The 12334-nt window shown below is 36.7% G+C and overlaps 1 protein-coding gene across 4 annotated transcripts; it reads right to left on the minus strand.

The window, feature by feature from the left end:
- Nucleotides 1–798: 798 nt before the first annotated feature.
- Nucleotides 799–11439, minus strand: CLXN (calaxin). 4 transcript variants are annotated; one of them, XM_081265684.1, is made up of 7 exons: nt 11249–11439; nt 6363–6521; nt 5562–5666; nt 4651–4802; nt 4180–4284; nt 2283–2365; nt 799–1412 (listed from the first exon to the last, which is right to left on the minus strand). In XM_081265684.1, the coding sequence occupies exons 1-6, from the start codon at nt 11304–11306 to the stop codon at nt 2306–2308; spliced, it is 639 nt and encodes a 212-aa protein (XP_081121810.1). In that variant the 5' UTR covers nt 11307–11439; the 3' UTR covers nt 799–1412; nt 2283–2305. The 4 variants fall into 4 exon arrangements, with proteins under 4 accessions (XP_081121810.1, XP_081121811.1, XP_081121809.1 ...); XM_081265685.1 differs by having other exon boundaries at nt 2267–2365; XM_081265683.1 differs by having other exon boundaries at nt 799–2365.
- Nucleotides 11440–12334: the final 895 nt, after the last annotated feature.

Genomic DNA, 12334 nt, shown 5'->3' on the forward strand with positions numbered 1-12334 from the left:
TCTAAAGAAATGAGCAAAGGATTTGACATTTTTCAAAGGTATACACATTTTTCAAAGGCCAAGAGATATATTTAAAAAGTGCTCCATATCACTAATCATCAGGGAAATATAAATCAAAACCCAAATGAGAAACCTCTGTTCAGTTGAAATGGCTTATTATCAAAAATACAAAATTAAATAACCAAATAACTAAATAAACAAATAGCATGTGGTGGCCAGGTTATGAAGAAGGAGGAATTCTTAGAAACCACTGGTGGGAATATAAATTAGAGAAAATAGAAGTTCCTCAAAAAATTAAAATTGAAACTACCATGTGATCTAACAATCCCATCTCTAGGTATATATCCAAAGGGAATAAGTGTGCATCACAAAGAGACATCTTTAGTCCCATGTTCATTTCAGCATCAGTAGCTCTGGTATAAAAACACATCGATGGACAAATGGATAAAGAAATTATGATGTATACATATGCATTATTTGTATAGATGTATATATTTGTACAAAACAATGGAATGCTAGCCAACATTTAAAAAGAGGGAAATCATGTCATTTTCAATAACATGGATAACTGGAAAGATATTGTGATATGTGAAATTAGCTCCACAGAGAAAAAAAAAACAAATACTGCATAATCTCATTTATATGTGGAAATAAACTCATAGCAGTAAATAATAGAATGGTGGTTATGGAAATGGGGAGATGTCAGTCATGGGGTGCAAAGTTTCAGTTATGCAACATGAGCCAAGAGGGTACATTGTACTCCCAAAGAAAAAATGACAACTATGTAAAGCAATGGAGATGTTAATGACCTTTATACTGGTAATTATTTCACAAGGTACATATATCAAGACATGAAATTGCACACAATAATTAAACATACAAAATTTTTATTTGTTAATTAAAAGCAAAGGTGGAAAATTTAAAACACTGTGTGATGTATTATTTATACCAACTGCAAATAGAAGAATTGTGTCAAATCCCATCTATACAAGCAGCTAAATTTTTTAGAAAATACACAGTGAAATATTTTTATTTCACAGAATTGCTTATTCTATTCATTATTAACAGCCCAGTTTTTCACAGAATATACTTGTTTACATTTAATAGTGCATGTGTAGTAACAAAATCTAAATGACAGCAGATATCATGTCTATTTCTCTCAGCTGCTTACATGTGTTGGAAAGGAGCTCACACAAAGCTAACTAGGCCCTGTCTTTCTCCTGCTTATAATGCCCACAAGCATCTGCTGCAGGATAGCTAAAGGGAGAAGGAAGATGTATCTTCTGGAGTTTACAGCTGGTGGACACACTTAGCACAAAATATATACTATCCCTGATGAGGACATTCAGAAGAGGAATCCAGGCAGTGGGGGACTATGACACTGCAATGCAGTCAGGCAGTTCCAGGGGACCCTAAGGAGGGTTAGGGTGGAGAGACACTGAGAACAGAGGAGAGGAGGACTTTGACATCCAAATGCATTGAAGGTGAATGACTCCAAAATTAACTGAACACTGCCCATTCATTAGCCATTAAGGCTAAGAAAAAGAACCTGTTCCTCTTTCTCTGGTCACCATAAGTCTGTACTTTCAATCAATGTACAGCTTTCAATCCAATGGACAGCATCAATAGAGGGCCCATTATATGCAGAAGACTAACTGCTATGGCAGATATAAAGATGTGTGAGGACAAAATCCCTGCCTTGACACGTACAAGCTGGTAAAATGATTAAGCAAAGCCTCACACAACCACATAAATCATATTAAAAAGCCTCAGTATAACTTTCATTTCTCTAAATCTGCCCTAGTTCCTGTCAGAAGTGTGTTTAGGTGCTAAATGCAAGTATTATTTTTGATGCCAACCTTCTCCAAAGGAAATTCAGTAGTTTCAATGAGTTTTCAAAGTATACCTAACCTCTTTCTGACATGAAGAATATTTGTATTCATAATTGATAATTACATAATCTGTCCATTAATTTAATGAATCCAGATATTTTACAACAGTTATGTTCTTGGAAAGATAGTCTATATGAGAAAATATATCTAGGAATGTTAACTAATCATACCCAACCCAACTAAACTAATATTGGAAATATTAATATTTGTTAGAAAGATCCCCTCTAACAAGAAACTTGTTGTCTACTCTGCTTTACTTGCACCTTATACCAGAGTTAAGTGATATATGGAAGTGAGCCCCATCACCACCCCCAGATGCACAATTCAACATCATATTTCTGAGCTAAGTAGAAAAAAATAAACTACAGGTGTACCTTCTTTAGTACTCACTTCAAACAATGCGCATTTAGAATTCACATATCACTGAAATCAGTTGGATCTTTGAATACTTGGCTTTCAAACTCCATCTGACTCTGCAAAAAAAAAAAATACTCAACTTACAGACTTACAGACTCGACTTACACACACGAACTTCCAAAAAACAGGCAGAGCAAAACAAAATACTCTGCCTGTCTCTCTAATGTTTATAGAGAGAAAGGGTAGCTGGGAGAATGGGCATCAAGACTTTCAAGTGTTTATGTGGTTGTCTTCTTCCATAGACTTCATTGGTACTAACTGTATTACAAGCACAATGCTTGGTTCTTGGTCCACAGAGATGAACAAGACCCTCTAACACAGCTCTCCAAGGGCTTCCAACCTAGTATCAAAGAATGGCCAGAAACTGGGTGGACAGATGAGGGCCAGGAGGACTGCAGCAGGAATCAGTACACATTGAATTCTGGAAGTCCTAGAGGAGGAATCCGGGCACAGTTAGACCATGGAGGGAAGTGGGAGGGAAAGTAGAGGGAAGTGGCGAGACTTCCTGGAGCAGAGGAAGGCAGACCAAGAGCTCTGGACAATGAAGGGATGTGCTTCAGGAAGGTGAAGACCCAAGAGTGTTCATAGGAATTATTAACAGAAGGGCAGAGTGACCCTGGCCACAGCAGATACAGGGATGGATGAGAGGAAATAGAGGGTAATATAGGTCCCAAATCTGGACAATCTTTTCAAGAACCTTGACTGTGAGGTGGAGCCTTTAGACAAGTAGAAAAGCTATAAAATTAATTTCTCTGCCCTTTCCCTCCTTCCCTCCCTCCCTCCCTTCCTTCCTTCCCACTGTGCCTCCATCTTTCCTTTATTTCTTCTCTTTCTTCCTTTATTTATTTCTTCTCTATTTATTATTTATCTCTATTTATTTATTATCCTTCCTTTAGTTTTGTTTTTCAGACGGGACAGTTTAAAATGTATATTACTACAATAACACTTATCACGCTGTCCTTCTTTGTATCTGCCACCTGATCTCCAGCCTCATATGCACCAAATTCTCATCCAAGACAGATGTATTTTCATCTTTTACTTACTCTTTCCTTTTTCACTCCCCCTCTTTCTTTTATATATTTCTTTTTGCTTAGATTACTTTCCCCCATTTTGACCTGGCTATTTTCTCCTTCAAAACCCAGTTCTGATAAGCCCTCCTATGTCACTGCCCATGTTCCAGTGGTTCCCTACAGCTTTTGCACTCGATGTTGCCTCTACCTGGAAGTCCTTTCCCCAGACCAGAGCTCAATCTCTTCCTTCATCCAATCTCTGCATTTATGAGATGGATGGATCTCACAAATGCCTGATACATACAGTTGATTTAGATACCCCTCTTCTTGCCAATCATCACGTTCTATACATCTCTAGGGACTCCTCTGACACTAGGATACCCAGGCCACTCTGCCAATTAGTGAATGGACTTTGAAAAGTTGACCAAAATTATCTGAGCCTTAGTTTTCTCATTTGTAAAAAGAGGATAATAGTACTATCTACTTCAGAGAGTTTTCGATGGAGGTGATATGGTACTTGTGACACTGCCTGACACAGATGAAGCACCCTATAAGTCATTAAATATTATTACAATAACACTTATCACGCTGTTATAAAACTATTTTCATATTGTCTTTTTCTCTCAAGGCAATCACGGAGCCTTTCATCTGGCACACATTAAGTCTCATTAATTGTTTTCTAACATGAGTGAATAAGTTATGAATGGAAAGCAAAGCACTTGGCTACAATAAGTACTATGAGATGAACTGGCAACTTCTTCTTTAGTGGCCTTTCAGTATTAAGAAGCTATTCTCCCTGGGTGAACATGATTCCTCTGGTCCACTATAAGCAAGAAGTTCAGCCAAAGCAATATTGTTACCTTTGGATCAGGTAGACATGGTCCAAAGGCTTCCAACAGAAGAGTCTCTTCTCTCACAGCTTTTTCATAGTCTGCAAAAGATAGCTTCCCATCATGGTCATAATCCTGAGGGGACAGCAGGAATACAACAGTTAACACTTAACATGCTTACCACAATTGCTTGTTATTTTCATACTCAAACGTTAATGGAAGAAAGGTTCTAGAGAAATTAGGGATTGAGTCATAGAATTGAAAGGAATTTTGGGGGGTTTGCTGGGGATGGATCCCAGAGCCTTGCACAGACTAAGCAAGCCCTCTAAAACTTAGCTATCCCCCCAGCTCAAAAGAATTTTGGATATTGTAATAGCACCATTCAAGTGTTTGGTTAACTAAAAAGGAAACTGAAAATTCTCATTATTCAAATTCTTATTTCCATCCCATATGTGACCTGTGCATTTCAATATAAAACTCTAACTTACTCAAAATTATTACCATTTTCTTAAGTGTTATTTCAACCAAATCTTTAATTCCTTCATCTGGGTCTTCCTCTGATGGCTGTTTCAGAAGGCTGTTCTTTAACATGTGGAACATTTCCTCCTTTGAAATGAAGCCGTCCCCATTCAAGTCAAATACTTCAAAGCAATCTTTAAAGAAAGTGTCAAATTATGAATTTGATGTTATCACTAAGGTAACATTTTCTCTGACCAAGTCTTGAGGGCTAAGGTCTATCTTGCTGATGCTTCATCAACCCTGAAGACCTTGGCATCACCTGGTTTTCATGGTAAATGTTGAATGCATTCAAGAATCCTCAGGAAATTTCTTTACTCTCAGTTATGAAAAACCATATCAAGGAACAATACATTGGACATTTTTAAATCCTGAAACTCTTGGAACACTGATTAAAAATATGACTTAGAGTTCATCAGATTCAACTATTAAACATTAGAACTTTTGGAAAATCTGCTATGGTTTCCTCTCTAGCACTGAGAGAGTTCTATCTCTGTCTCTATCCTTCAATAAATCCTACTCTTGCACTCAAAAGAAATGAAAAGAAAAAAAGAATCAAACACTTAAATCAATAGTCTCTGCTTTTCTGCTTAAAATTCAAATGAATGTTAAGTCCTTAGTACATAAATACATGTGTATATAATTAGTGTATACAGCAACGCTACGCAAACTTCATAGGCATCATAATCACTCTTCAGAATTACTTGATTTTCCTTTTTAGTCATTTTCTTTTATCCCCTGTTGACTCAAATTCATTCCATAAAAGAAGCTAATGAGGATCCAAACCAACCAACCAACAAACTCACCCACCCACTGGCTGGTTGGGGGACAGTAATTTAAACACTTTGGCTATGTTAATCATAATGTACGAACAGTAGGACAACCTGAACTCTTACATTTCATTTTTTCATCTAAGGATCCTCGAAGAAACACGGTTAATCCATTAACCCACTCCGATACATTTATACAGCCGTCATTGTCTTTATCAAAAGTTCGGAATACTAAAAAGAGAAAGAGATACTATGTAACAGCTGTGCTGCATTTGAATTCTCAATAATGTATTTACATTGGTATCGCTTGCTTTTATAATTTAGAGAAAACGTCAGGATTTTATAGTCCAATATTCTCACTTGACAAAGGAGGAAACTGAGATATCAGAACTTTGATATGCATTTTAATTATGCATTTGAATTTTCTCTTCCTATTTTGTGGGAAGAAAGAATATTCTGAATATATAAATACATACACTATTAATTAATAATACAATATTGTGATATATTAAAATGTTAATTATATTAGATAATCTAAACATATTAATATAAAATATACAATTTCATATTGTTGTTACTTAAGGCAAGGAATATTATTACATGATAAGACTGTATTCCATTTTTATTTATATATAAGAAAATTTAAATGTAGTTTAGAAGCCATTATATTCATTATGTTTACTAAGAAAAAATAGAAATATTCCAAGCTTTTCAATATAAGGGAAATCTAATTACCCAACCTTTGTCATGTTCTTATATATAAAGAGAATATTACATCTTTCTCTAATTATCTTTGGAAAATTAAATGTTTATATTCAAATAAATAGAGAATGTAGAACATTAAGCGATTATGACCGAACTCCAAACTTATAAATTTTTTTTTCTGGTGGCTAGAATTGACTGATTTAAATTTTGTATATCTCTTACCTCTGTCCATAATCATGTCATCTGTCATTCCAAATGTTACATGTAGGATGTTCCGAAATGCGTTACGATCTAGTCCAACAACTGCAACTGGTCTCTCTGCTACATCTCCAACCAAGTTATAGAAAAGCTTTATGAGACATGTCACTTCAGATTTATTAACTGTAGAATAATAAAGGTAAAACAAAAGTGTATTTCAATCTTTACATTATAAGCTAAATATTGCAATTGAAGCATATTTATATGAATTAAGACTATGTCATATATATACATAAATACATCAGTATATATATTTACATATATACTGTATATACATGTGTATATATATATACTGTATGTATAGTATACTGTATATATTGTGTGTATATGTGTATACACACACACACACACACACACATATATATATATATATACACACACACACACACACAGATATATATATATATATATATATATATATCTGTGTGTGTCCTGATTTGAGATTTATACCTTAAGTTAATGGATGAAGATAGCCAAAGATACATTACTCATTTAAGAAAACTAGCATTTCCTTCAAACAAGAGTCATACATTAAATAGATGCAAATTCAATCATGTTTGGGGGGGCGAAGGTAATATTAGCTTAGTAATTTGAATGATGAATGTGGTATCAGATTCTAAATTTTATAAGGTTTGTAGATGTATAATTTAAAATAAGAATGGTAATGTTTAAGAATGTTAATTTTTTTCCCCAGCATTTTGGTAAGCATTTATGAGATTTACAACTTGGCTTTCCCAGAAAATAGATACCTTACTTTGAGAATTAATGGTTTTCATTTTTAATTTCACTTTAACCTTTGTGAATTCATAAGCCATATTTCTGAAATAAGAAACACCTATTTTACAAAAAAGAAGTTTTGAGCATGTTCTAGAACCTAATATAGCTCCCCTTAAGGACAATGTAAAAATTAACATTGAACAATTAGTACTTTGGAGGGAGGACATTTGTATCTAAAACATATAAACAAACACAGATATTTGCTGGTACCCATGATTACATAAAGGACAGTGTTTACAAACACTGAATTAATAATGTGTTCCAACTGCCATTTGAAGTATGTAGGTAGAAGGGTTATTGCCTGGCATTAAGAACATAAAAATTAATCTAAATATGAAGTATACAAATACAAAAAATAATTTTTGTTTCAAAACCAGGTAAAATTTTATGGTTGAATATTTTCAAAAACAAAGACAACCTGTATACATCTGTGAGAAGATAACACATGAAAATGGAAAAAATCACACCTCATCCTATAGATCAGGATAGCCTCCAGTGATTACTGCTTTTGAGAACCACATTTTAAGGGAAAAATTTAAAACTTTAAAAAGATTAAACAAGTTAAGTAGCAGAAAATGTAATGGTTATGATTTTAAAATGATCCAAAAAAACCCAAAAAACAACCGAACAACAGTATAATGGTTCCTCAAAAAATTAAGCATGAGGGCTGGGGTTGTGGCTCAGCGGTAGAGCACCTGCCTAGCATGTGTGAGGCACTGGGTTTGATCCTCAGCAATGAAAGAAAGAAAGAAAGAAAGAAAGAAAGAAAGAAAGAAAGAAAGAAAGAAAGAAAGAAAGAAAGAAAGAAAGAAGGAAGGAAGGAAGGAAGGAAGGAAGGAAGGAAGGAAGGAAGGAAGGAAGGGAGGGAGAGAGAAATAGAGAGAGAGAAAGAGAGAGAGAGAGAGAGAGGGAGGGAGGAAGGTCCATCAACAGCAACAAATGAATAAAAAAATTAAACGTGATTGGCATATGATCCAGCAATTCTACTTCTGAATATACACACAAAATAATTGAAAGTAGGACCTCAACCAGATGCTGGTACCCCAATATTCATAGGAGTATTATTCATGATCACCAAAAAATAGAAGCAACCCAAGCGTTCGTTGATGAATGAATGGCTAACCAAATGTGATGTATTCTTACGATGGAATATTACTTGGCTTTAAAAAGGAAGGAAAATTCTGTCACATACTACAAAATGATCAATTTTATGGACATTAAGATAAGTGAAAATTCAAGACATAAAAAGATAAACACTGCATGATTCCTGTAAGAAGTCAAATTCATAGTGACAGAAAGTAGAATGGTTGCTGCCAGCGGTTGGGGGAAGGAGTGAGTGGGGAGTTATTCTTCAAGGTACAGTATTTGAGTAGGGAAATATGAAAAATTTCTGGAGATGGATGGGTAGTTACATAACAGTATGAACGTACAGTAGTCTCCCTGCTAAATCTGAAGTTTTTTTTTCAAGGATTCAGTAACCCATGCTCAACCACAGCCTGAAAATATTTTAAAAAGTTTCAGAAATAAACTATTTATAAGTTTTAGATAACATTTATTGCAGTATATTGTCATTATTGTTCTATTACTGTGATATTACTGTGAATCTCTTACTGTTCCTAATTTATAAATTCAAATTTATTACAGATATACATATATATGTATATACACACACATATATACATGTAGTATATATATAAAACAAAACATGGGATATACAAAGTTCAGTATCATACACTATTTTGGGGTCTTGCAACACATTCCACATAGATAAGGGTAAAATTCTATACTTACTGCCACAGAATCACAGAATTATACACTTAAAACAGTTAAAATGGGAAATTTTGTGTTATACTTGCATGCAAAGCTCTTTTAAAACAACCTGTTAAGGATTGGGGAAGAAAATCCTACATGAAGAATGCTCTGTGTTCATGTGTACTAAATGCCAGCAGAAGGGATATTAATTAGACATTTTTCCATTGAACTGAAATAAAAATTAAAGAACATAAGCTGAATATATCAATTGACTTTTAGCTCAAAAGTTGATTCAAGGATCAAAGGTTGGCCATGAGTACTTTTCTTACTGAAATAGTTCTTACATTCTAGAATATCCTATTGCATGAAATTAGGGGACATTGATATGGAATGGCTTTCATCTTTCTGGAAACCTCTACATGTGATCTGTAGATCATAATGTAGAATCATAAGATGGTGGATGGAGAATTAACTAGATGCTCACATAAGTTCTTTTTTTCTTCTCTGATTCAATAATACGTATCCATTTCATCTACTGCATTATCATCTGGAAACTATAAAAGAAATGTGACTTTAGGTAAAAGCCTTCTGTTTAAAGAAATTTAAAATTATTGTGATGTCCATGACCTATAACTATTTCTACATAATGTAGTGATGTTTACTTTTAATCATCAAAGTTATTAAGGCTCACTTAAATTTTTTTTGTAAGAACAAAAATCAAGAGATGATTTTTTCTGACCTGTTTTCATTTATCTTTTAAAATACACGTTCACTTTTCAATTGTTCACAGAATGTTTTCAATGCATTGGAAACTTACTGAACAGAGACTAAATCAAAATCAGTACTGTGTATAGTAGTTATTGCATTGTTTATGAGTATTATAAAAAATGTTTACTAGATGTTTTAAGAATATCTAGTCTTTTCCCAGAAATAAAAGTGTTTTAAGAAAAATAACAGAATGAAATCCTCATCAAATTAAAGGTCTGTAATAATACCTTCAATATAACTTTTATTTACAACACCAACCCACGAAGAGAGCATTCTTACCACTCTTTACATCAGATACTAATGATGATGATAAGGCACTAGATCCTTTAATCACACTTAAGCATGTTTATTCTTCCTTGTTTGCATAATGGGTATTCTCTGAGGACCATGGCTTCTCCTGTTTCCTCAAGTGGCCAGTAGTTTTGCAATCAGCATACAACTTGGAAGCCTGGGAACCAGACAATATCATCCTCTTCTAAACCAAATCTATTGCTTTCTAGCCAAAGTACAGTTGGAATACAATACTAAAGTGTTCTATGACGTTCTAGGACTGCCTTTCCAAAGGGGAGATTAGAACAGCTGTCTTTAATAAATATTCAGTTTGTCACTTAGAAAGTCTTCTCTACCTTCCCACCATATTAGCAATTAGAAAGTGGAAGTGTAAAGTTGGGAGCAGATTGTTTACCACAGGTTTAGCTCTGCTGAGCAATTTTATTTCCAAACAAATCTTGCTCTGAGACAGGTTTCTGTACCACTTCAACTCATTTTTCCTAAAGATGATCAGTTGTTTATGACTATTTTCCCCTATGGATCTCTTGTTAAGCTTCCAGAACTTGGACCTGTCCTTTATTTTGCTCTAGGAAAGAGCTGAAAAGCAGGCTAAGGTGCACGATGTACGTTGGTTATGCTCTTTTCTTGAGTCGGGTGGGTTTTAGTACTTCTTTTATAACATGTCTGAGGCTAAAACTACATGTCTCATGAACACATATTATTTCACTTCTATAATGTAAAAGTAAATTAAGAAGAGGGTCTGAGAGCCCGGCATGCTGTCATATGCCAAACAATGCCAGCTACTAGGGAGGTTGAGGCAAGAAAAAGGAGGATCTCAAATTCGAGGTCAGCCTGGGCAATATGGCAAGACCCAATCTCAAAATTTTAGAAAAGGGTGCGGGAGTGGGGTGGTGTTGGAGATGTAGGTCGGTAGTGATAGACACCTTAGGTAGCACGTGAGAGGCCCTGAGTTCAATCTCAGCACCGAAGGCCAGGACCAAGGGCAAAGAGGGTCTGAGGAACCAGAAAAGTGTAGTGTCCTCAAGTGTAGGTAGAACTAAATGCATGGAGAGTAGTTCTCAAGGTCCTGGGCGTGGGTGCCCGCCCAAGGAGCTAGCATCCCAGGATGGGATTCTCTTTCAGACTTCTCTTAGGGGTTTGGGGTGGGCCCATGGTCACACAGGTCCTGGAGGCAGGAAGTAGGCACAGCAGGGAAATTGCACTGGGTAGGAGCAGACTTGGCCCAGGAACCTCGGCTTGTTCAGCACTTGATTCTTACTTACAGTGCTTGCAATTTTTAGTTAAGTTGTCCGTCAACTTCTGCAATTTCTTTCGGTTCATGTTGGGAGCTCATGGAATCTGGCGGTGGCTAGTGTCTCTGCGCGCGTGGCAGCGGGGACCCTGGACAATCCCGGGACCAGGACAGCCAGGCTGGGTCTCCGCCCTTCCCGTGCAAGCGCTGGCCTAACAGTCAGAGCGTCCAGGGCAACAGCTGGGCCAGCTGCGGATTGGCTACCGGGCTGGGGCGCAAGTGACGCCTACGCGGTACCAACACACAGTGAGGCCATGGCAACGGCGGGGCCGGCCGCTGATTGGCTCCCGGGCGGAGACGCACAGGGTGCGGACACGCCCCCAACACAACGTGGGCTTGGCAACGGCTGGGGCGGCCGCTGATTGGCTCTTCGGCCCGTCACTCAGCTCCCGCACAGGCGCAGGTTGCAGACAGAATTCTGATTGCTAAGGTTGGAGTTTTCCTTTCCAGTTGTCACTGTCTTTTGGGTCCACAGTCTCTCTCTGCGTCGTAAATCATCAAAGTCTAGGAGTATGATGTGCACGCGGTGTGAGGAATGTCTGGGGCGGGTGTGAGCCTCACATCTCAAGGGACTGCTTCTGGTCTTCAGGGAGATCTGGGGGAATTGGGAGAACTTCACGAAATATCAAGTGTTAGCTTTTCGCTGTGGAATGCTGGAGGGTGAGGAGCTTGTTCTGGTGAACTACCTAAGAGATTGTCAGTTTTTGTGCTCTGACACCAGGAGGAAGTCTGGTACGAAGTGTCTTCATGTTATGGTTACATTTCTGAGAGTAAGAAGAAACTGGAGTCCTTTTGTCCTCTCCTTCTGCCCCCCATCCCATTCTTTGGACGTGGAGATTGTCAGTGTCAAATTTTAAACCAGTTCAAGAGGCATTGTCCCAAATGGAAACAGGCTAACTGCCACTTAGGTGTGGGGTACAGACAGGTTCAGTGTCTTCAAGAAAAAAAACTTGTAGAGTCGGGGGAACTTTCTGCTTTTCTTAACTGCAGATGATACAACCCTGTTCGAATTAAAACGACAATAGATTGGGGGTAGCTCAGCCAGCTCAGCCAGTAG

Source organism: Spermophilus citellus (assembly GCF_964194105.1).
Source record: "Spermophilus citellus genome assembly, chromosome: 14".
Classification (NCBI taxonomy): domain Eukaryota; kingdom Metazoa; phylum Chordata; class Mammalia; order Rodentia; family Sciuridae; genus Spermophilus; species Spermophilus citellus.